The sequence below is a fragment of the Podarcis liolepis genome (genome assembly GCF_965112155.1).
Source record: "Podarcis liolepis genome assembly, chromosome: 3".
In the NCBI taxonomy this organism is placed as follows: domain Eukaryota; kingdom Metazoa; phylum Chordata; class Lepidosauria; order Squamata; family Lacertidae; genus Podarcis; species Podarcis liolepis.
In genome coordinates this window covers 63,270,891-63,295,385 of record NC_139557.1, presented here as the reverse complement: position 1 = coordinate 63,295,385, position 24,495 = coordinate 63,270,891, and the positions used below count along the sequence as shown (strand labels likewise).

General features: G+C 40.1%; 2 protein-coding genes across 3 annotated transcripts in view; both read right to left on the bottom strand.

Annotated features, from left to right (window-relative positions):
- Nucleotides 1–1,152: 1,152 nt before the first annotated feature.
- Nucleotides 1,153–8,981, bottom strand: SMIM28 (small integral membrane protein 28). Its single transcript, XM_083498222.1, has 3 exons — nucleotides 8,955–8,981; nucleotides 8,416–8,660; nucleotides 1,153–2,296 (listed from the first exon to the last, which is right to left on the bottom strand). The coding sequence occupies exons 2-3, from the start codon at nucleotides 8,524–8,526 to the stop codon at nucleotides 1,913–1,915; spliced, it is 495 nt and encodes a 164-aa protein (XP_083354348.1). The 5' UTR covers nucleotides 8,527–8,660; nucleotides 8,955–8,981; the 3' UTR covers nucleotides 1,153–1,912.
- A 12,549-nt stretch (nucleotides 8,982–21,530) lies between these two features.
- ARFGEF3 (ARFGEF family member 3) overlaps nucleotides 21,531–24,495 on the bottom strand; it is a 75,268-nt gene continuing 72,303 nt past the window's right edge. For both annotated transcript variants that reach the window (XM_083498019.1, XM_083498020.1), the window contains exon 36: nucleotides 21,531–24,473. The gene's annotated coding sequence lies outside the window, so the exon portion shown is untranslated. The remainder of the gene's footprint in view (nucleotides 24,474–24,495) is intronic.

The following is a 24,495-nucleotide window of genomic DNA, read 5'->3' as shown; positions in this document are numbered from 1 at the left end:
AATGATTTCTCTATCTGGATTCAAGTTTACTTGAAACGGGTGTGAATGTAGCATCCACATAGCTCATCAGCACCCACATAGGTCATCTGAGGTAAAAATTAATTCACCAGGCAATTATTTGTCCCTGGTTCAATGCACATGGCCATGTGAGGTTGTTGTTATCAAATAAAAACTTTCCATTAATCAATACTGCATTAAAGCTCCGGAATGATATCCAACTGACTATAACTAACTTTAGATACCACTTCTAGTTGTGCAAATTGACCTATGAAATCCATGAATTCAGCTATCTTGTTAGTTACTGCATATTCACATTTATGAATATGGCTGTGTAGACTGCGTTCTCTCTCACTCTCTCACACACGTTAATTTGTCCCAAACATCAAGAATCTTGAGCTGGGGTATTGTTTAAGGAATTGGTGGGGAGTTGTTGCTGTTAGTGATATATATATATTGTATCTTTATTTTAGCTCTTATTGTGATTTGCATGGAAGATGTTCCAATTGGTTGTGCATTTTCTGATGTTTTGTTTATGAATACTTTTGCTATGTTGTAATTGTGTATTTTTTCACGTTGTAAGCAGCCTTGAGCATGCTTTGTACTGTGGAAAGGTGGCATAGGAATAAAATTATTGATTGATTCATTGAAGATGGGCACAAAGGGTAAAAATTTAAATGGCAAGAAATCAAATACATAAGGGTGTAATGTGACGAAGGAGATGGGGAATATAACACTGGGAGTGGCATGGTTGCTAAAACGTACTGACTTTATTCTGCAAATTCTCATAAAGGGAAAAAGAGAATATATGCTATTCACTATTGATGGCAATGAAAGCTGAACTATCCTCATATCCAACTCCCTAATTAACTGCACACAAACCCTGGACTGCACATTCAGATATATCCTTGACAGAGGTTTGTTTTTATTTCTTTATGAGTTTTATCCTACTCTTCAGCCAAAAAGGGAGCTATCTGGCATGGTACCACCATCGGATGAATTATATAGTTTATGTTTCTGTGCTTACCATCTACCCCTATGGGGACAGAGATATATTATGTCCCGCCTTTCTCCCAGTGCAGGACTCATTGTTTGAAAGGGGGTGGGGAGCAGAAGCAAACCAAAAGGTGATTTAAAAAAAACCAACCTTTTTTTTTATTTACTAGATTTAATCCACCACACACTCAGAGCTGAATGGTTACATGACTTGTGTATTCTTTAATTAAAAGTATAAAACAACGTGAAACCGTTCTGTACACTCTGTAGACCCTATCGCATTGCTGCATTGTTGTGTCATTACTTGCCACAAGTCTGTCTTCCATAGAAGGCCTGGACCTTTCTGGGTCGTTTTTACTTGTATTCAGACTTCACAGCTGTCAGAAGAACAATGGAAAGCCTGTAGCCCACTGCCAAACATAATGATGCTATTAACTGGTAAATAGGCATCTTCAGCCCTCACTTTTCAGATTCATGTTAATTGTCATTGCAGCCTCTATTTTGACTTTTGACTATTCGTTAAAATCTTCAACAAGTTAGTGCAATTTTTTAAAAAAACGTTAAAGCCCTTTCAGTTATTGGTGTGTGTGTGTCTCTCTGTGTAAAAATAATCCCCAGCATAATTGTTTTTTACCACAGCTGCTACAGTCCACATTGCTCAGACTTAGCCTTCCAAAACACCTTTGCTTATGTCAAATAGTGCAGAAAAATCTGAGGTACAGCATTAATTTCATAGTTTTCTCCTACACAACAATCTTGTAGAGTTTTTTGTTTTGCTTTCTGTGCCGTTTAAAAATGGCATAATTAGGCATATTAACCGGTCAAAGTTCCTTTATGATTGTAGCTATTCCCTTGTTTGGAGTCCCCCCCCCCTTTTTTAAAACCACGAGAACTGCAGTCATAGTTATTTCCGTAGCTTTTACTGCTGTTTTGTCTCTTCGTAAGGAGGCACTGGATCTTGAAAGAGCTGGATGTGGTCCTCTTCCATTGAGGTTTTCATGGTAGCCTCCTCGTATGACGGAGGCAAGCATACAGTGAGAAAGGCCGTTTCAGGGAGGAGAGTGGAGTAATGAAAGCTCTGCTCACTGCTCCAGGGCAGCACTGAGAGAAAGTCAGTCACCTCATGCTCTGGAAGGGACTCTGGGAGGTCAATACTGAAGATCTGAGCCTGAGGGCTGCGACGTCGGCAGCGTCTGTAAAGGAAGAGCAACAGGAATGCCAGAAAGAGCATCATGGTAGCTGGCAGGATGATGCATAAGAACGGTTCAATGTCTTCTTTGGTTGAGCTTGTTTTGTGCTGACTCTGAAACAGCAACCAAGAGAAGAAAAATGTATCAGGCATTTGGGAATGCCAACATCTCACTTTATCACCAGCTCAGGTTACAGCACAGAAACAAAACCAGGTTGCGCTAGAGGACATGAAGAAATAGCTACTGGTTATTCTACTAAAAAGGGAGTTTTAATCTTGCACCGCAAGCAATGAAATATAGCAGGTCAAGAAAAATAGCAAGGCACAATCCATACCAAAGTGGAATCTAGACACATATAAAAAATGCTGTGGAACTGCTTTAAAAAACAAACAAAACTGCTTTGAAAAAAATATTGAATTTGCCATAGCTCACCATCGCCATCTAGTGTCACATTTGTATAATGCACTTTACAACACACTTAAATGTTTTATTTGCAGCTGTATAGTTGAGTCACAAGTTAAACATTTCTGCATGGCAATTCTATGCATATTTAATCAGACATAGTCCCACTGAGTTCAGTGGGGCTTAGTTACAAATATGTGTATAGAATTGCAGCCCCAGGTCTTGTTTTCAGTGAGAAATGAGAGTGCTGTTGAGCACATGCCATATTTCTCTATTGAATATTTATTTTAAAAAACTGCTTCTGTGAAGATCTTTCTGCCCACAAACCCAGAAAATGTCCCACACTGCTATCTTCTGGAGGTGTGCTAAACATAAAAGGCCAAATGATGCACTTCTGGCATTCCCAGAGCCATCCAGAAACCCACTGGATGCACCAGCCTCCGAGGGCAAACCATCCTCTGCATGGCTGTAGTTAGGGGGTGGTGAGGTGGGCCCCTGCCAGGGGGGGGGTGCAAAATTGGCTAAAATATGTCCATCAATATAAATATTGATTATTGCCTGATAAGAAATAGTTTTAAATCAAGGGTGAATTAAATGGGTGGAAGGGGTTGGGGGTTGGAGGAGTGGTGGAAAGAAGAGCTAGTTTGTCTGTGGCTAGGGGGCGCAATCTGGACAGTTCCGCCAGGGGTGCAAGATCACCTAGCTATGGCTCTGCACCTCTGCTGGGGCGGAAAGGGTGCTGAAAGCCTAAATCTCAACAGGAAGTGATCCGACCATTACAAGTCATTGTCCATTCTTCTCAGTCAGTCCTGATACAGGACATGTGTGTTGATGTCTGAGAAGGAAGCCAGTGTTCTGTGAGTGCACACCACCTGTTGGGATGGTCTTCCAGAGTACCTGTCCACAGAATAGAATAGAATTCTGTCTATCCTCAGAATGCCAGCTCACACTCGCCTAAACAACCTTTCTGGCAGAGAGGAGTCACATTGAGGATGCTTGTTGGGGCAAATGGTCCCAAACTGCTTTGGTTTTCCATTAATGCTCAGCAATAGGCAATCCTCCTGTAGGCAATACCTCCTGGTATTTAGTACTATCAGAATGCAGAACATAGAGGTGATGCAGTGGTTGCTGAGAAAACTTAGTGACCAATGAAATAAGGCATAGAGAGACTGACAGTTAGTGACATAAACTTAGAGGAAAGTCGGGTCACAGAGGAAGAGGCATTTGGAAATAATTTTGAAGGATAGCAATATGGCTTAAAAAACAGGAGGGATAACTGTTGATGATCTTGTATGGAATAAACAGAATGAGGGTGGATTAAGGAAAGACCAGGGAAGATATATAGTCAGGCTGAAGGATGCTATTGATTTTTCTCCTCGCATTTCTTGCTGCACAATAATCTTAGACCACAACCCCTAAGCCTCATGACATGTAAATAAGTTCAGCTGCTTTTGCATTGCTTTCCCTCCCATATATAGACACAAGTCTGTGCTAGCACTCTAGAATACATTGGTTGTGTCTAAGTGCACATTGCATTCGAACAAATGTCATGCCTTCAAAAGCCAAATGATTGATTTTGGTATGCCCAGTGCCTGATTGTCAATTCCATATGAGAAAATATACACAATATTACCTATGATGAATGCAGCTGTGTCTGCAGTGCATGTGCTAGGAAGCCAGTCACAGCTTCCTGTTGTGTGCACACATGGTAAACACACGAGGGCTCATTCCTTTTCAAAGCATATATTCAGGACATTCATTCCTAGGTCAAGGCAGCACATAGATATCTTTATTGTGTGTAGTTTCTTTTGGAGTTCTATTGTAGTATTGTATCAAATATGCACAATGTGCACTAAGAAGGAAAGTCTTCTCCTTGCTATCAGAGTGCCTTTTGCACTTAGGCATCATGAAATCAAGTCAGCGTGAACAGGGCTTTTTTTCAGCCAGAACTCAGTTCCGGCACCTCTCAGGTGGGTGCTATTGCCATTGTAAGAGAACAAGGGAGGCGTTCAAGAACAGTTCTAGCACCTCTTTTTCTAGAAAAATAGCACTGAGCGTGAACATTCTCACATTCCCATTGCACTAGGAACTCAATACAGTGGTACCTCAGGTTACATACGCTTCAGGTTACAGACTCCACTAACCCAGAAATAGTGCTTCAGGTTAAGAACTTTGCTTCAGGATGAGAGCAGAAATTGTGCTCTGGCGGCACGGCAGCAGCAGGAGGCTCCATTAGCTAAAGTGGTGCTTCAGGTTAAGAACAGTTTCAGGTTAAGAATGGACCTCTGGAATGAATTAAGTACTTAACCCGAGGTACCACTGTATAGAGAGGGAAAAACTAGTGCTCATGGTTGTTTTTGAGTAAAGTGCTATAGACTCATTTGCTATAGACTCAGTTAAAAACACACATACAATGAAGTAAAATCACACTCATTTTAATTAACACTTTTGGGAAATTTATAGAAATAGCAGAATAATGAAATTAATATTGATTTAAGGTTTGGTGCCCGCCAAAAGTTTATTATGCACCAAGAGTGGAGCAGAGATAGCAAAGCTGTGATGAAGAAACCTTTGGCCATTGGGTCATGGTGAAGGAAGTGGGAGTTTTAAAAGGCTTCAAATAAAAGTATGAGATGGGCATCCCCACCTGATACATGTTCAACATTTATAGCACATTGTAGTTTTGGTTACTGTAATACCAGGAAATTGCAAAAAAGTAGTAGTAAATAACTGGCACAATGAATTGTGAGATCAATTACAGTTTTCCTTAAAATAAAGGCTTTATAATATGGTTGGTGGTAGTGGGGAGAGGTGGATGAGATAAAGGAAAGCTGTGACTTTTCTCTTCCATTCCATTTTAGTACAAATTGCAGTCTAATGGCTGAATCACAAACAGGATGCATTCCAAATGACTCTTAAGTGCGCCTTCTACCCTCTGTTTTTTATACCTCACTAGGGAAAGCAGAATCAATATTTCCAAATGCGGGAGTAGTGAAAGCATTTGTTGCATAGATTTTCAATATGAGTCGTCAGATGTGTTTGAATATTGTATGCTTTATAGATGCAGAAAACTTTATCATAGTCAGCGTGCTGATGACTGAAAATGTTGCTTTTGGGAGGCTGATATAATGGAGGCTGGAGACAGATCATTTTTTTCCCCAGACAAAGTGGGGAGGGGGAAATCACTGTGTGAGTGCGATAAGTACACTCATTCCACTTAAGAACTGTGGTAAATAGATTTTAGTGAACATTTGCAGGCTTTTGTATTTTTCACAACTCTACAAAATCATATGTGACGCTGTGGAAAAAGAAATGTGCATGTACACTAAGAGAAGCAATACCTTTCTCAAATATCTTTCACTTCTCAAAAAAAATAAAATTGCCTGGATTTTTAACCTAGGTTCTCTTTCACGAAACAAATCTTATCATTTTGTTCTTTCTTTATTTTACATCAGGCATCCCTCCTAATACTTTGCATAGCTGTCAACTTTTCCCTTTTCTTGCAGTGAATCCTATTCGGAATAAAGGAATTTCCCTTAAAAAAAGGGAAAAGTTGACAGCTATGATGCTTTGGTTATGCTTTTTGGTTGACAAAAGAATTTGGGGAAAATATAGCGATAAGAGACATGTCATTTTGGTAAAAGAAGCTGAATTGCCCAATTTCCTAATTATCTATTGATATAGTGCCATCTCTATACATGGTACTTTACAAAGAACATATGTGGCAGAGGTTTATAATCTAAAACAGGCACAGGGAAACAACAGAGGAAGAGGAGGAAAATGGAGGCAGGGGTAGGTAAGGGAATAATATTTTATTATTTTAATAATGCATACATGGGCTTAATTACAGTTAGGAACAGGCTAGCTATCAATTCTTGTTTCTCTCTGTTTTCCTTTTTCCAGCATCAAGTTCAGTTTACCACTTTTCTGCGTTGCGTTTTTAAAAAAGAAAATCCTCAAGAAAATTCGTCAGCATTTGTGTGCAATTTCCCCCCTAATAAGCACATTTTTCCAAGGAATTTTCCCTAAGATAACACATGCTGTGTGTTATTTTTATGAACACGTGTTTTTATGCATATGTTTCCTTAAGGTACAGTGTTTCGTACACATTTTTGACTGGAGAACTGTATTGCAAAATTCTGAGAAGTGCAAATTTCAAAGGACAACTTATTTTGGTACATGTATTGTTTTGGGAAGTGCAAATTTGCAACTGAATTACTCTACCACCCCTATATACGGAAATATATATAGACTAGGAGCTATTAGCTGGTCACAGAATTATAATGCTGCGTATTATGTAATACTCAAAAGTGACAAACTAAAAACACATGCAATTCAAACTTTTCTCTAACTGGAACTCCTAAGCTAATGAATGGGTAGGGGGCACTTTCAGTGAGGGGAGAGGGTAAGAATTCAGATACCATATTATACAGAGTGCTTATCCCCAAGTCTGCATGGGACTCTCTGCTCTTGCAAGTTGTTCTACACATTCATGAATGTATTAGTCCTGTTATGGAGGTAAGAAAAACAATTTTGTTTCTTTGTTAACTAGTTTTTCCTCTGAAAAAAATCTGCTTGTGTGACCACTGTGGGTAGGGGGCTAGTTCCACTTGGAATTAATAATTAAAAGCAGAAATGTGCGTAAAGCGTAAATTGTTTTGTTCAAAAGCAGGAATGATTTGTGTATGCAAAGTGCAAGATTTAATGTGATGTGACTTTTAACAGAGGTCCAGTCCACAAATGCACATTCATAAATCCCGTTGACTTTCGCATCAGGTAAATGATGTGAATATGCTCATGAATTGTCACATTTATCACCACAGGCAGAGGTTCTGTATCATTCAGTGGCAACTCAGACCCAATATATTTCAAAAGTACTAAGTACACAATATATTTCAAAAGTTCCACCAAGTGAATGGAATCAAGTGTTGGTGAATGAAAAACAAATGGATGTGTGAGTGAGCCTAGAAAATCCCACATATTGAATATTTGCATTTAACTGAGGGGTGTTTTGGTTGAGGCGATAGCAGCAGAAATCAGTTTATTGTCATATACAATCTATTGTTTTGGTCCTGTCACAAATGGATCTACTCAGTGGGACTTACTTCTGAGTAGGCATGCATAGGATTGCACTGCTAATTGACTTAATTGCAGACATGCTGGTCTAAGACAGATTTATTTATTTTTAATCAGCATGGTTAGTACCTTTTATAGGGAGTGTGGACAAAGTTATTTCTTCTGTATTAAATGTTTATCCTTGGATATTAATTTACCCCGGGGCTAAATGTGACCTTTTGAGTCTCTTTCATTATCTATGAACTCTCTCTCTTTACATTCAGGGCAGTGTTTTCATTTCTGACAGGCGTCTCCCGCTCCCTCCCCTTGCCAGTTCCCTACACTCTGTGAAGTAATTTGCGCAGCTTAGAGAATAAGAGTTCAGCACTTCAGTCTAACATCTGTGGAAGGGTTTGCAGAGACCCGATCAAGGGAGATAGAGAGAGATTTGGGGTGGGAGGAGAGACAAGGAGGGATGCATTTTGAAAGTAAACGACAGATGAAAGAACAATTATCTCATTTTGTAACCCATTATCAGTTTTGCACTAAACTTTTAGCATCTCTGTCTACATAATGCCATTTTCTCTCAAGTTGTTGAACAGAAAAACGAGGCCCTAGAACAGAGAATAAAACGAAGAGTGCATCTCCCCACCCTTGAAAGTCAGCTTATCTGATATTACATGGTCCAAATTCTATCAAAACTGTCTTTTAGTCATCTCTCGTAAGAGAAGAAATTGTAAATTCTTGAATGGAGCAGAAAGAGCTGTATACAGACCTGTAGCTGTGTTTCCAGCAATGGGACACCTGGCTCACTAGTTAACCAGTCATAGTTTCCTCTGTCAGCGTGTCCAAATTTCTTCCAGCTGCTGTCTAAGAGCCACCTCATGCTTTCATGAATGTTCCTCGTTGTGCCGTTTCAGTTTAGGTCCTTGCTTTTTGGTCTCTCTTAAACGTTGCCCCTTCTCCTTACTCTCGACACAGCTGGAAATGTCTCAGCTAAAACCCATTTTGAAAGTCTTCCTGGGTGGAAGCAACAATGAGAGAGAGAGAGAGGGAGCGAGAGAGAGATAGCGAGGTAGCACAGTAACCAAATGAATCTCAGATGCTCCTCCGTCTTCCAACTCAATCTCTCTGGATTTGCTTCAGTGGCCTACATTACCAGAAAGCTGGCATCAGGTATCAGGGATGGGACAGCATTCTTCTGATTGGAGGGTTGCTTGCATTAGGATTATTAAAGGGGAATTTGCATAAGAATCTGAGACCACATGCTTCTAACTCTGGGTAATTTTCTAAATTTAGAGATTTAATAAATACCTTTTGGGGTGGGGGCAGGGAGTAATCCATGTTTAAAAGGGGGAGAAGTGCTTGCACCTCTACAAAGTAATAGTAGTAGAAGTAAAAACAAACAAACAGTCACATTTTGTATTTTCACTTGGATGTAATGTAAATAGCAAAAGAGGTTTCTGGGTAGGCAGGCAAGGGCATAAGGCTGAAAGGTGTTCTGAATTATTTAGGAGTATTAGATGTAGATGTTAATGATAAATCCGCAGAGAGGCTGCTGCCAGAAAAGGCTTTGGCCACAGAGAATATATGATTACTTTCAATAAAGGTTAACAACACATCAGCTGTGCTTAATTCTGCCCTTGCTTTTTAGGATAAACATCATTAGGCCTAAATCGGTTAGTGTAATTATTTTAAAAAAAAAAAACAAGAACAGCTCTGTTCACAGAAGTATGTAGAGATCAGCAGTGGGGTTTCCCCCCCTTTTCTTTAAAAGTGTTATCGGCTTATGGTTCATGTTGTCATCCAGTTACTATGATGCTAGTAATTACTTTAAAGGTAGTAGGAATTATCTTCCTTCTTAGAGTGCTTTCTTTGTATAGAAATATCAGTGAAAGGCATTAGAACTGCTATTTTTTATTCCTTGTTTTGCGGGTGTTCTGTTCCTAGTTATGTGAGCATGTCTGAAGAGGACTAAAGTTGGTTCTGTTTGATGCCCTAAAGCAATATTGTAATCTTGACAACACTCACCTGGGATGATAACTTTTTTTAAAAAAAGTATGTAAGCACTTTTTTTGAGTGATTAAATAGGGGACTACTACTTAGCTTTTGAAAAGAGCTGCTTAAGGCAGGCATCCCCAAACTCGGCCCTCCAGCTATTTTTGGGACTACAATTCCCATCATCCCTGACCACTGGTCATGTTAGCTAGGGATGATGGGACTTGTAGTCCCAAAACAGCTGGAGGGGCAAGTTTGGGGATGCCTGGCTTAAGGGGTGCAGGGCAAGCTGTGTGGCCCACATAGTTTTGTCCTCCAACTGAAGGGGCTGGTCAAGGGATTCAGGAGACATTTCCCAGAGGCTGCCACCGGTGACTTGCTCCCTACTTGCCAGCACCTGCTTTCTCACTCTGCCTCATGGCAGGACCAGTCTGATGTCCACAAAGAGGAGGATTGCAGAAGTAGCTGGATGTTGGTAGTGAGAACAACATGTATGTTGTGACTCTCAGCTATGTCAAAATGTTGGTATGCAGTCTGGTTATATGCATGAAGGTGAGAGAGGTGGTAGAATCTTGTGGACTGTACCACCTTCAGACTGCAGGTGAAGGTGAGGGTAGCACTTCAAATGTTTTCTCACTTCCCCTCTGCGCCTCCCCAAGGGCTCCCCCTGAATAGATCTTCACACAGAGCTGTGTTTATTTTTTTATGGACAGAGGCATTAAAAATGTGGCGCTCCACTTGCAATTGGAACATCATACAGTCTATTCTGCCATGTTAGGACTCTGTTTCCCTACTGGCCATCACAGTCTTCTTTCGTGCATGTATATTCTTGTCTGAATATGAATAAGTTTAGGACAATTGGCTATGACTATTTTAGAACATTAGTTGTGCAATTTATCAGGCTTCATTAGAAACAGATCTCACTGAGTTCAGTGGTGCTTACTCCTAGGCAAGTGGTCACAGGACTGCAGCCTAAGTAGAATTTTAAAGGTGTTTGGCCCCCTGAATTTATTGCTTGGCTTGAGTTGCTTTTGTGCCTAAGTTGTGGCAAAATAATGTGCTATTTCATAATAGTAAAAAAACTAATTGAAAAGTGGTAAGTGGAGAAATCAAACTATTTCCAGCCACCATGGAAGAATCTCAGTTGATCCACAATATTGTTAAGGAAAAGTATCTTTTAACAAGATAATTTTATAAAGCTATGAAGCAATCTTTGTTTAAAAGTCAAGCAATGTAATGTCCTGTTTCAGCCTGTGTGAAGATCTGAACCACAAAGCTCTTGAACAAAGTAAACACTGGGAGCAAAAGCTATTTGTGGAGATTTGTTGTACAATTTTTTGTACAGGAGATAACTGCAGAAAGCAATGCAACACACACACACCCTTCCTAGCACATAGCCTGTCTTGTCCAAATAACATTGTTGCCTTATTGTTTATGGTTTGCTTTACTGTCCTTCCTTGAATTTCCCTAGATTAATTCTCAAACTACATTTTGCCTACTGCATGCTGCGAGTCTTCTAAGACCCTGCCTGATTGTTTTCATGTCCAAATTAAATACCCTTGTACCATTTTAGTACTGTATTAAAGAGCATAGGAGCTTTGTCTAGGCTGACCCATATTCTGCATCCTCTCTGAGACACGATGTCTGTAACACTATTTTGCCTCCCCTCCACACACCTAGGTTTCCAGTAGCAGTCAACCTTCTCTCCCGGGTATATTTATGCAGATGAAGAAGCATGGTCATTCTAATCTTCATGCTGGAAAAGCTATTAGGGTTTTATTTTTTCACATTGTCGCACATGGTGGGCTCTATATATGGCCACTGTGCTTTCTCAATCTTGAGAAGCAGCAATATTTATTTGGGCAGCTCCATGACTTTTTGCCTGGGGTTCGTTTTCTCCACCCTTCGGCCACAGAGGTGGGCCCTCTGCTTTATCCCAATGACCTTCTATGTGTAATTTGCAGTTTAATATCAAAGCCATAAGTAAATATGTCATAATGAATAATTAATTTGCTGCTGAGTAGTATTATAGTAAGAAGCCAAGGTATTGCCTTATTTATTTGTTTTCTTTCCCATCGTTGAGGCTTCTCTATTTGCTGTGCTTGCTGCTAGCCAGTTGGGTTTCTGCCATGGCGCCATATCTTGTCTGCTCTTTCCCATTATTGCAGCAGAAGGAGCACTCACTCCTAGGACAGCTATGTGGGAGATGAGAACAAGGTGCAAGCCTTGGATCCAGAGAAGGACCCCTACATTGTTTTATTTTGTGCTTCACTGTTGTATTCTGCCAGGAGATCACTTGATGTGAGGTGGGTTATAAATATTTGAATAGTTAAAAAAGAAAATAAAGGACATTTTAAAAATCGATAGCACTTCTGATGGATGTAAAGGCAAGGTAGGCAACGCTTTGCAAGAAACTGAAGGTAGCAACCTCTTATTAACTGAATAATAATAATAATCAAAACAAAAACACTTGCTCAGTTAGACTTGCATGCCTGCCCTATGGGATAAGGATTGGTGACAAATATAACTCATTCTGAATTTTCCATGCACCCATGAGAATACTTGGATAAACCAGTTTACAAGAAAATGGACAGGTTGTGCAGCAGTGGAAGACAATTCTAATAATATAATATAATATAATATAATATAATATAATATAATATAATATAATATAATATAATATAATATAATATAATATAATATAATATAATATAATATAATATAATATAATATAATATAATATAATATAATATATAATATAATATAATATAATATAAATGCATTGTCGCTTCTCTCATGTAGCTTCTGTACAAACTAGGGTTAAGTACAACCATTTTACTGTGCCTAGCAATTATCTTTTAAAAGTAATTTCTTTTGCATTAGGGTAGATCCAACTGCACTGGACACAAGCATATTATCAGCAGATATAATTCCATAATTGCATTTTATGGAGTCTCGAGAGCTGAAATTGGAAGAATTTGAAAGGAAAGCTTGCCTGAGAATACAAGCTGCTTGGGCAGAAGAAACAATACTATATAATTCTATACATTTGCTTTCATTGAACTCTGCAAACAATATATGGCACACATTTTTGCCCTAAGTAAACCTCAAGATTATTAAACAAAGGAAGGGGAAGTATTCCCTGCTTGTTTTGTGCTGCCTGGAATGGACTTTAAATGTGTACATACACCCTAAACTGAGGCTACCACTTTGAAAACAGAAGGGAAGCATTGTAACTCACAAGGAGTGAGAGCTGCACTATTTGCCTTGCCTCTGGCATTAAGCTCTCCATGGATGTCTGCAAAAGAGAGCCATATAGGTTTTAGACTTAATGGTCTCACAGGAACCCTCTCTTTAGATAGTAATGCAGTATGCATTTCCCCCACTTGCATTAAAATGTGTAAGTCAGCCTTGCTGTTTGTGGGGCTGTCCTGCTCCTGCTGAGTGGGGCCCTGTGGCAAAACTGCATGCGTAGGCTTCCATGGGATAGGGAACCCTGTGTGATTGGAGTTCCTCATTCTCGGAAAGCCTATCCAGGTAAGCATCCCAAGCTCAATAGGGAAAGGTTAGCAGCAGCAGTAGTCTCTCATACTTGTGGCGCCCCCTTCCCCTGTGGAAAGAATTAACAGGTTGGTATGACTCTTCCAGGGACACTGTGGTCTAAATCACTGGGCCTCTCGGGCTTGCTGATCAGAAGGTCGGTGGTTCAAATCCCCACGACAGGGTGAGCTCCCATTGCAGTTTGAAAGCACGCCAAAAAAGCTAGTAGATAAATAGGTACCGCTCTGGCAGGAAGGTAAACAGCGTTTCCGTGCACTGCTCTGGTTTCGGTGTTCCGTTGCACCATAAGTGGCTTAATCATGCTGGCCACATGACCTGGAAAAACTGTCTGCAGACAAATGCCGGCTCCCTCGGCCTGTAAAGCGAGATGAGCGCCGCAACCCCAGAATCTTCTGCGACTGGACTTAACTGTCAGGTGTCTTTTACCTTTTTAAATGTCTCTTCCAATCCTGTCTATAACTGAGAGAAGTTCTAGATGCACTGTAAAATATTAAGGTTTGCACCTGTAAAACCTCTAATGCTATATATGACTGGAGTAGGGGCAGAAGGAGGAGAGAGAAAAACCCTTTATATCTTTCCTGGTCCTTAAACTCACCAGCTTCCCCAGGAACCTGAAGAACATGGTAATGCTCCTGCTCCACACTATCAAGCACTATGAGCACCAGGGCCAATTGGTGTGTGTGTTTCACCCCCCCCAAAAAAAACCTCGTAAGTCAACAAATCCATGTGAAGTGGGTCAAGGCTTTATAGGATAAAATTCAGACACACATCCAGTCTTCCCCACTAAGCCTTGTAGGCAAATTCTAGACAGAACTGGTAATTTCTTTTCTTTTTTTAATGTCCATTATGGGTTGGAACAAGTCTGTAGCTTAACGAGATCCTTTTATCAGTGGAGAAAATGCTGCCCTCAAAGCATTAGTGTCCAGTTGCCTAGATGTGCTATTTCCTCCTAAATGTATTAGCTTGAATTTTTCCAGGTTGAATCTCATTTGGTTAATTCCTGCTATTTGTCCAATCCCTTTATGTCTGCTTCCATTTGTTTTTCTATACTTTATGTGTTATGCAGCCCAGTCTCCCTCTGGGTTTGTTATTATACATGGATTTACTTAATGTGCTTTTAAACATCATTAGCGGCAATAGTTCGCAAAACAGGATGCAACCTGACCATTGCATGACCTCAGCATGAATACCCTTTAGCCAAACTATGATTTCTGCTTTGCTTGTAGCGAGAATTCTCTGCCCTGCCAAAGACTGTTTGCACGACCCCCTGACAGAATCCTGCAAGGCGCTTTCTCAATGTAACATCCATCTGAAAAACATGATCTTTCACGTATTTATTTATGTTTTAAATACCACCAGATTGTCTTTATTAGAATTCTTGGGCTGGTTTACGCTATATCACGTAACAACAGCCAAAAGCACAAATAAAACCCATCAATAAACCATAATGAACAAAAAGCTTTAAATAGATAACAAAAGTCATGTAGCTAATATAGCAGCAAATGTCCCATTTGCCAGTTAAAAGGCACATACCTTCCCCTCAAAGGCATCTAAAATTAAAATGTGTTTATCCTTTCTCTGAAAAGTCCTTTCTCTGAAAAAGAAAGCATATTTATGGCTTCACTTCAAGTGGCCTTTGTGATGTCCTCTCAGGCGCACAAATAAAGACAGAGATTAGATTTCTTCAATATAATGTTTCGTTTATTTTATAATTGTAGGGCAGTTTTAGCGTTGATTTTATCATGGCCCTGTTCTGTGCTGGCTCCCAGACAGGCAACTCCCACCTGCAGTCTGCTTCTGGCAGAGGGTTCACATTCCTGCATAAACCACCCAAAGAGTTTCCCTCCAAAACATAACAAGCCTCTTAAAGAGGGATCACCAGAGGGGTGTGTGTGTGTGTGTGTGTGTGTGTGTGTGTGTGCGTGCATGTGTGCAAGGCAGGCAGGGAGCATGGGCGTAGCCAAGGGGATGGGGGCAGCTGCTCCCCAAATTAATAAAAATCAATAAAAATACATAGCTAACTGAGGTTCTGCCCCACCACAACAAAAGGCCTGCCCCCCAACAAAAATCCTGGCTACGCCCATGGCAAAGGGGCTCTCTAGTTGACAACATACATTACATCACTCACCCCAAATGGTCTGGGGGGAGGACACTCCCTTTACATGGTAACTTGTGTTAATTCACTTATTTCAAAACGTATCAAGCCAGTCCTGTTCATGCTTTCCCCATTGCTCATTTTACTGAGGAGGGCCTTGAAGATCTGCTGCAAAGTCCTCCTAGAGCAGTGGTGGCCAAACTTTGCCCTCCAGCTGTTTTGGGACTACAACTCCCATCATCCCTGACCACTGGTCCTGTTAGCTAGGGATAATGGGAGTTGTAGTTCCAAAACAGCTGGAGAGCCAAGTTTGGCCACCACTGTCCTAGAGTGTACCACTGGTCCAAACTCACCAAATAGGCAGATTTTATTTATTTAGTTTTTGTTATAGTATTTCCCGTCATTGTGTGGGAAAATATCAGACTGCTAGTTTTCACCTCTTTACCTTGTTCTTTGACACCTAGGGTGTTTGTTTTCAGGTCCCACCCTGTTCCTGTGGACACTGATCTGCTTTAACTTTTTAATTCTGAATTTTAGATTCCTGCAACACACCCTAGGACCAGCTGGTGAAGGGCAGGTGATAACAGTAATATACTTTAAAAATCCAAAGTGTAATTCTCTGAGCTGGTGCTCTGCTGCTGAAGTACATCAAACTTGAATTGTTTCGAAGCAGAACGCAACTTGCATTTTTCAGAACTTGTGAAGTAGCTGCTCCTGGCTTATTGCTTATCTGCAGGCCATGTTTCTTAGGAGAAGGCATATTCAGTTGCTTCATGAGGAAATGGATATAAAGCAGTCAGCTGCCAGAATTTAAAACAAACTATGGCTTAATGTGAATGAGTTCCTGTGCTCCTGCTTCTGTCATGCCAAGGACAAATCAAGTCACCATCTCAATTGTCATGTTATCCTAAACCAAGCTCCTGGTTTGTTTTTCCCAAACCACAAGTGGTAAGACAAGGACAAACCAAGGTCCCACCCTTATTGTGCCACTGTATGGAAAGGGTGTCCACAGTAAAGACCTGTGTTAGTTTATAGCTATATGGTATTCCCCGTCATTTGTTTTGTTTTTGTTTGTTTTGGTAATTGTATATTCTGCTGTTTTTTATTTTGTTAATTTATATGTAAACAACGTTTATTAATTTTTTGAAGAGAGAATACAATAACAGGAGATAACATTCTTAGAAAATTACAGGGGGGTTTTATTTTATTGTATGGCTTCATTGTGGTTCATTATTTGAGTTTCAACAAAGTTTGTGACCAAAGGTGTTGCTGTTGGGGAGATCCCTGCCTGAGAGGCAGGATGAGGGCAGAAGAGCCTTGTGAGCATGATGCCCAAGGCTGCTGTGCCAAAACTTGCCTTGAGGTTCAAGGATTCTGGCTGCCAGCCAATGCTCAAACTACTGGAACATCATTTTCCTTTCTAAGACCAGCGAGAAACAGTAAGCAAATGGTCTCTGCATCCAAGTGAAAGTTTTTGAATTGAAATGTGCATTATTAAAGAGAGCCTTCGCTGGAAGACTCTTGGGGATTCTAGCTGCTGATTTAATTTAGCAAAATCAGAGGTGGAAAAAATTGGTCCAAGAGCACAGGAATGTGTATTACCACTTCAGGGGGCGGTTGTCAGCCCAATACTTTGTCAGTAGAGCTGTTGGGGCACTCTTCTTGGGTTGAAATCTGTTGGCCAAACTTGTATATTCATGTATTATAAATTCTTTAAAAAATTTTTTTTAAATTAATTTTTTTTTATATTTTCCAATATACATTTATAGTGTCCAATCTAAATTTATCACATATTTTCTCTTTTAGACTTCCTTCAACCTCTCTGACAACCATCCATTATTCAAATTTTTAAATACGCATTTCCTAATTTTATATTGCATTTTATAAACCTTCACACACTTAGTTTTCATCAATACAATAGTCCTCTATCGTTTACAGAGCTTCTTGAAATCCCACTAGCGTTATTTGCTCATCACATAAACATTTCAGATAGTCTGAAAATTTTCCCCAGCCTTCAATGAATTTTTGATCTTGTATATATCTGATCTTTCCTGTTAGTTTGTCCAGTTCAGCATACTCCATCAGTTTCATTCTCCATTCTTCGAGCGTTGGCAGTTGTTCCTGTTTCCATTTTTGGGCCAATAATATTCTCGCTGCTGTTACTGCATATTGGAAAAGTTTACAGTCCATTCTATTTATTTCATTTCCTACTATTCCTAGAAGAAAAGCCTCTGGTTTCTTAACAAACGTATATGTCAAAAGTGCAAGTAGATAAATAGGTACCGCTCTGGCGGGAAGGTAAACAGCATTTCCGTGCGCTGATCTGGTTCACCAGAAGCAGCTTAGTCATGCTGGCCACATGACCCGGAAGCTGTACGCCGGCTCCCTCGGCCAATAAAGCGAGATTAGCGCCACAACCCCAGAATCGGCCATGACTGGACCTAATGGTCAGGGGTCTCTTTACCTTTATGTATAGGACTGCAACTTTAGCTGAGGCTGCTCAGGCTTATTTTTCTCCTCCAAGGGACACTTGTTTTAATAAAATTGGACAATTATTGAATCTGAGCATAGACAAAATACTGACAATGATGGTGATAAAGAGAAAAATGATAGCAACAACTGATACCTTTTGAACAAATATTCTTGAATATACTTGAGCAGTAGTTTCTGTATATACAGCTTGTTTCTGGGTAGTTCCAAAATAATTGTGCAGAGAGAAACTTATCAACAGATTTTCTGCTTTCCAATATATGGTGTTTGTGAAATGATTCATGAGGTGACAAGAGTACATTCCCGTTGCGCTTTTCTAAGAATGGAATTAATACTGCTTAGTATTAGCTACTGTTTAAAATAGAGCATTTTTAGTTATTTGGTTGCAGTTTAGCAAACCTGTTATTCTACTAGATTCTGCCTGTGGTGTTTCTACTGTAGAAATGAAAGCTATTGAAACTCAGCTCATTCTAACACAATGCTCTGTTCAGCTGCTTTGGTCAGGGAACCTGGGGGTTATTATGGAACAAGTTGCATTGTGTTTGCTTCTTACCTTGTGGCTGGGAAACATAAAATACTCTGTACCATGATGTACTGAGGAGCACGTGCTAGTCAGATGTTGTGTTCAGCTACATGGAGTATGCTTTCTTACTTTCTGTGATTTTTCAAAACAATAGTTGCATTTAGCACTGGACTCCCAAACACTAGATAGCAAGAACATCTTGCTTTTGAAGTAGTTCTGCTCTCTTCATTGCTGGTGGAAACTTGCAAGAACTGAGCATCCTTGCCAGGCTATTCAAAATGCACCCCTCTGAGTAGGTAACTGGAAATGACAGCTAGAAGCAGATGGTGTGAAAGCAATATGAATTAAGTCCAGATACTCTGCTTCTCTGTATAGCAGAATGTTCCTTCAGCCTTAGTGTATTAGGGAAAGGTTTACTGCTCAGATATTCTCATTTGTCAAAGACTAAATTCTGACATGAGCAAGTCTGGAGATGGTTTCTTTATTCTGCATATCATTCTGCATCTTTTCCTGATGATTGGTTTGAACAGTTAGAGAAGTATTTCTACTACTTTTATTTATGTTTTTAAATAGTACTTCTTACATATAGGGATGGTGAATAAGAGTGGTGTGGCTTGAGCAGGTGGAACTTAGTGCCATCATTTCTGGTGGAACTGATGCGCACAAGATCTAGAGTGATCCAACAATTGTTTTCAAGTTTTCTTCTTCTCTCCCTGCCACATTTTCCCTTTTGTGTCATGTCTTGACACAATCTTTGTTAAGGTTGAGGTATGGGCAAAAGTCTGGCCCAGAGCCAGGACCAAAGGACAATCAGATATGAGGGCAATCAAGATAAAGGGTTCAAGAACAAGCTTGACCAAAGAGCAATCAGGATCGGGATCAGAGGGCAAATCTGAAGGCAGAAGCAAAACAACATAGCTTAAATCCATGGTTCCCACATCAGATCCCTTATTGCAGCTGCCACTATTGTGCTTTTTCTGTGTATGTTCAATGCTCACATTCCATGACTTGTTATCCTGTAAGTATTGTTTTATATTTTGATTTTATAAAGATTTCTGATCAAGTCTTTTAGCCTAAAACCTTTGTAAGACCTGTGAGAACCCAAAGTGGTGCTTGAACAAATTCACTTCCTTATATTGCTGGGATACTGCCTGGTTGGTTCGCTGATATCAAAGCATGGGGGCTTCTGTGGTTTAATTTCAGTGAAAAAGTATGTCTTAAAATAGTTAAAATTCCCTTCCATTTATAAAAGCTATAGAACTTGCAAGTTACTCAATACCAGGGGTTTCTCTAGCGCATCTTGAGAAGTTGTTTGTTCTATTTTGATCTGGCTGCTGAAATGATAAGGTTTTTGGGTTCAAATTTTGTGGAGTGGGGTGTTCTGCAGATGCTGGGGTAGGTGCTTAATATGACAACTCTAGCACTGACTTCATGACAATAACAAGGAAGTTATAAATAAAACAAAACATATGGATTGCTTGAAAAGGTTCGGCAAAGTGGTCTCATTAATTTTAGATAATGGGAAGTTTTGTTCCTTTGTTAATTAATGAAAGTTACAGCAGTGAATTATTATTTTCTTTTCCAAGCCCCTTTCTTCTTGTTTAATGAGCTCACTGATCCTGCTGAAGGAGACCTAAACCTTGAGATTGTTTTTTTTTTTTTTTAAAGGAATTGGAACTACTAAATTTTTAATCAGTGCTATTTCCATGACAAACTTTCTGACCTCAAGCCAACAGATGCAGGAAGCGCAAATGTTCTTTGTGTAACTAGAAAGGAAACCTGATACAAATACCTTCCATTTCGTGGGAGTGATCCACTTCACAGACCACGGCTCTTGACAGTCCACTGCAGTTGCTGACACACCCGCGAGGCCTGAGAGCAGCCACAATGAGGTGCCATGGACTTTGAGAGGGGACAAGTGGGTAAAACTGTATTGATTTTGTAATATAAGGCAGGAGACTAGATTATCGTAATTACACCGGGCCTCTGAAAAATATATGAAGAAGCTGTAAAATGAAATGTCAGGAAGGTTAGCAATCACTCGGGGAATGAGCCAGAAGAAAATCAAATGCTGTGTAGTCTTGTTGGCTACTGTGGGTATTCAGCCATGCAAATGATTTCTCAGAGATGAAACTTTTTTGCTTCTGTTATGGGAGTCTTTGACATCTCCAATTGTTTTCAGAGGCCCCCTCTACAGAATAGTACCTCATAAGGGCCACATTAGTAATCACTTTAACCTTGACATGCCTTTTATTTTTTAAAAAGGGAACTACTGTATATAGGTGGGAAAGGGGAAACAAGTTAAGCGATGCACCCCTTTAATGTCAACAGCCAACCCCATCGTCTTCCGCTGACCTCCATTTGTATGTGTTTCCTGTCTGAATAATATTCTTGCACAACTTCATTCAGTATGGTCCTCCCTTCTGTAAAGAAAAGTGGGCAGTGCTCTTCTGAACAGAGAATGAACAGCGCAGTTGCATAAGTCAAGCTGTCCTTAGGTGGAGAGAAAGAAAATCAAACTCACTCAGATGAGAAATCTATAGATAAAGATGATGGTGATATACAACACAAGCTTTAGGTCAGGCATGGCCAAACTCCAGCTGTTTTGGGACTACAATTCCCATCATCCCTGACCACTGGTCCTGTTAGCTAGGGATCATGGGAGTTGTGGTCCAAAAACAGCTAGAGGGCCAAGTTTGCTTAAGAAGGGTGGGGTGCAGCCTTCCCAAGATTGAGCCCCCCAAACCTCCAGAGCCATAATCTCATGCAGTTATTAATACATTTCCACAGAGAAGCTTCCTAAATGCTTTTGCCCATCTTCCTGTTTATCAAAATAATCCCTCCCAGCAGGTCTCTAGTAACTCTCTGCCATAGAAATGGCTTCAGTAGGGTGGATTGTCATCTCCCCACTTGCTTTTCCTCTGTAAGAAGCCATAGAGAGGAAAAAAGCACACTAAAGATTATAATGAGATGAGGTGGAGGTACTGACAGTCCTCCTTGTCAATCAGCCCAAAGCCAATGCATTCTTTCTGTGGGTGTTCACAAACAATGAGAACCATGGGTTTTTTCGGTGGTGGTCATCTTTCTGAGTGTTCATCTGCTTCAGCGTGTGCCAGAGATGGAGAATAAGTTCCTTGCGTCAACTTTTTATACATATAAACTTCTGCCGCATAATATGCTCCCCGTCGCTGATACGGCAAAAACAGCACACACCTCCAAGTAGTTGCATTTTGGATTTACTTTATTCTACAACACGAGCAACATAAATAGTTTATTTGTTTTAAAATATCTTCCTTTAAGAATTCCCTTTTAACAAAATATACACAAAATACATTTTGTAAAGTGGTTTACAACGAACTGTTCAACATAGACACGGGGGGGGGGGGGACGGAACAAATCTGTTTCACAAGAAAAGAGGAAAGGGGACTAGGGAAGTCATTTTAATTTAACATCACAAGGAAAGATGGGGCAGGATTCAAGGAAAGTTTAATAACATATATTCATAGTTCTGTAGGCATATGCTGACTCTATATGGCCACTCTGTTTATACAGAGCGCACTGACATTGAACCAAGGGGAACATACATTGCTCTACTGCATCTTTCCTGGTCATTCTTACCTACCAACCTCCTCTCAAATTGCAGGCCTTCAGTGCTTTGCGAACTATGCTTGCAAAAGGCTACAACCATCTTATAGGGCAAAAAGGTTGGGTTTACCCATTTGTAGCATTCAATACATTTTGGATTCCTGTGATTTTCTTCCTATATGTGAAATGGAGCAAGGCTCCATAATGAAAGCCAAGTCAATTTTGTTGTTATATTCACTTTTGAGCGAGTTGTATCTTTGGCATAAGAGAACGAACAGTCCTTTGGGACTTTCACTTCTTAGCAATAAATAGAAAAGTGGTTTCTATCCATTTAGCTTGGCACTGTATCCCAAATGGCAGACAGTAACCATTGCTGGAAGAGATTCTTGCCATATAAATAAGCAGCTTTGTTGCTCTAAGAATGACGTTGCAGTTCTGTAGTACAGCATCTTTTCCATTTTAGTTAAGATGGAGTGTTCTCTGTGGGCAGAACTATATTTAGACGAACAAGCAAGATCCAATATGATGGCCCTGTGCTAAGTCTTCTCCCTCTGACTTGTATTATACCCTGCCCTTATCTTGCTGCTCACAGCATTTTCTCAGTTTTGCCCCCAGGTCTTAGCAGAAAAATACTTATACAGCAGAGATCACTGGACATGAGAGAAGTTGCACTACACAGAATGGAGCCTGACACAGCGCTGCCGCTCTGATTTTTGTAATGTACAAGTTCCATCCTCTGCCCCCTGGTCGTTGACACCTGAGATATTTGTTTTCAGGACCCACCCTACTCCTTTGGCTTTTAATTTCTTTTAACAGTTTTTAATTCTGAATTTTAAATTGTTGTAACGTGCTCTGGGACTTGCTGGTGGAGGGCAACTAATACATTTAATAATAAAATAATAATAAAATAATAATAATAATAATAATAATAATAATAATAATAATAATGTGTGCCATGTTATATAATCACAGGAGCTTTTCATTGTGAAATGGTGCAGGCTTTAATGCACATAATGCTGTGTGTGGCATTGCCCAAGATCCCCTGTTTTGAGATTGGGTGGGAGAAAGCAAAGGTTCGATGAGTTCCTATGCCTTGCCATGTCCACTAGAGGAGTCAGTCCTCAGATGCATGGATGCCTTGCAAGATCAGCCATGCATATGTAACTCTTTGCTCATAAGAACTTTCTAGTTCATAGCAGCAGAAGGTGCAAATTGGCCAGTGAGCTTATTAAGTGTCTCCTTCCACTGAACGTGACTGGGAAGCCTTTTGCTGGCAGAGAAGGAAGCTCAAAAGGGACACTGCCACACCCATAAGACTTGCCTTTGTGGTTCATGGCTGATTTGACATTTGCCTTCTGAGTCTGTGTAATTTATTTCATTATCACCTAAGGCTGTAGCAGTTTTTCAAGGTCAGCCGAAAAGTCCAGACTACTTCCACTCCTAATAATGCTACTGTGTTCTGTTAAGTCACCGAAATGAATTTCCATTTGTTCTGCCTAGTACATAACCCCTTGATAATCCCCCCTATGTGGTGCTTCTATCCTGTTCTACCCCGCTCACCAGCCAAAACTTCCCATACCTTTATGTTGAAGGCCAGCTTATATGGTTTGCTTTGCTTCTGGCATCCAAAGAGAGAGGATGGATGCAATGTGGGGTAAACATCCTGATCAGCTGGGCAGGAATGGTTTAAGGTGGCTTCTGCAGTTGGTGGCTGTACTGCCTCAGCTCCTTAAGAAAAGTAACAATAGTCCACTTTTGTCTTTCCTGTAATAATGGCCATAAAAATCTTGTCATGCCACACTTATCTTCTCAACGTGTGCAATTCACAATATTGGTTCACATGTAACATATACTTCATTGTACCGGGGGGGGGGCACCCCTCTGTTAGCAATCCAGGAATTACTATTTTTTGGCATTCAGTAGAACAGATGCAGAAATCCTGAGTGTTGTATATATCTCTCTCTCTATTTAATGACTCCGTTAAATAGACGCTTACAGGGGACAAGCTAGAATTGCATATAAAATCCAACTAACAAACAATGTAGGCGTGCATCACTTGAAAATGTTCCCCTAAAAAATTCCAACTTCACAAAGAGCCATAGAAACACTGCATATTTAAATGGAAAATGGAAAAAAAGAACAAAACAATCAAATTCGGGCACAGTAGCAGCTTCTTTGACAAAGAAATTCATAATATAGTTACAAGGATTCAGCAGCTGTGAGATTGTGTACATTCATAGTCTCCCATTCATTTAACATACAAACAAAGAGCGAAGAGTAAGGGAATTTTTGTCCAAGGCAAACTGCAATGCATCATAAATCAGGCTGATGAAGACTCACACCTTTTCAGTTCAATTAATGAGACCAATATTCAGGGCTGGCATGAGAGGCTGTGATGTGCCATCCAAAAGTTGTCCTCAGCATCACCTTCTTTGACATTGCAAGTGACCCCTGAGATCACACATTAATTTGTTGGGGTCTTTAAAAAAACACCTGCTGTTGCAAGGCTTACCTTGTATAGTTGCATCAGCCTTGCAATCTGTGCACCCTGTTTTTGAGGTCATCATTGACAAGACTTAGTCTGATCCAGTGGCGTAGCGTGG

Bases quoted from the DNA above. Each gene is read 5' to 3' on its own strand.
- SMIM28 (XM_083498222.1), bottom strand. From the start codon at position 8,526: ATGAGGTGGCTCTTAGACAGCAGCTGGAAGAAATTTGGACACGCTGAC. The intron at 2,297-8,415 runs GTCTGTATACAG...TTGCTGTTTCAG, and splicing joins TGCTGGAAACACAGCTACAG to AGTCAGCACAAAACAAGCTC.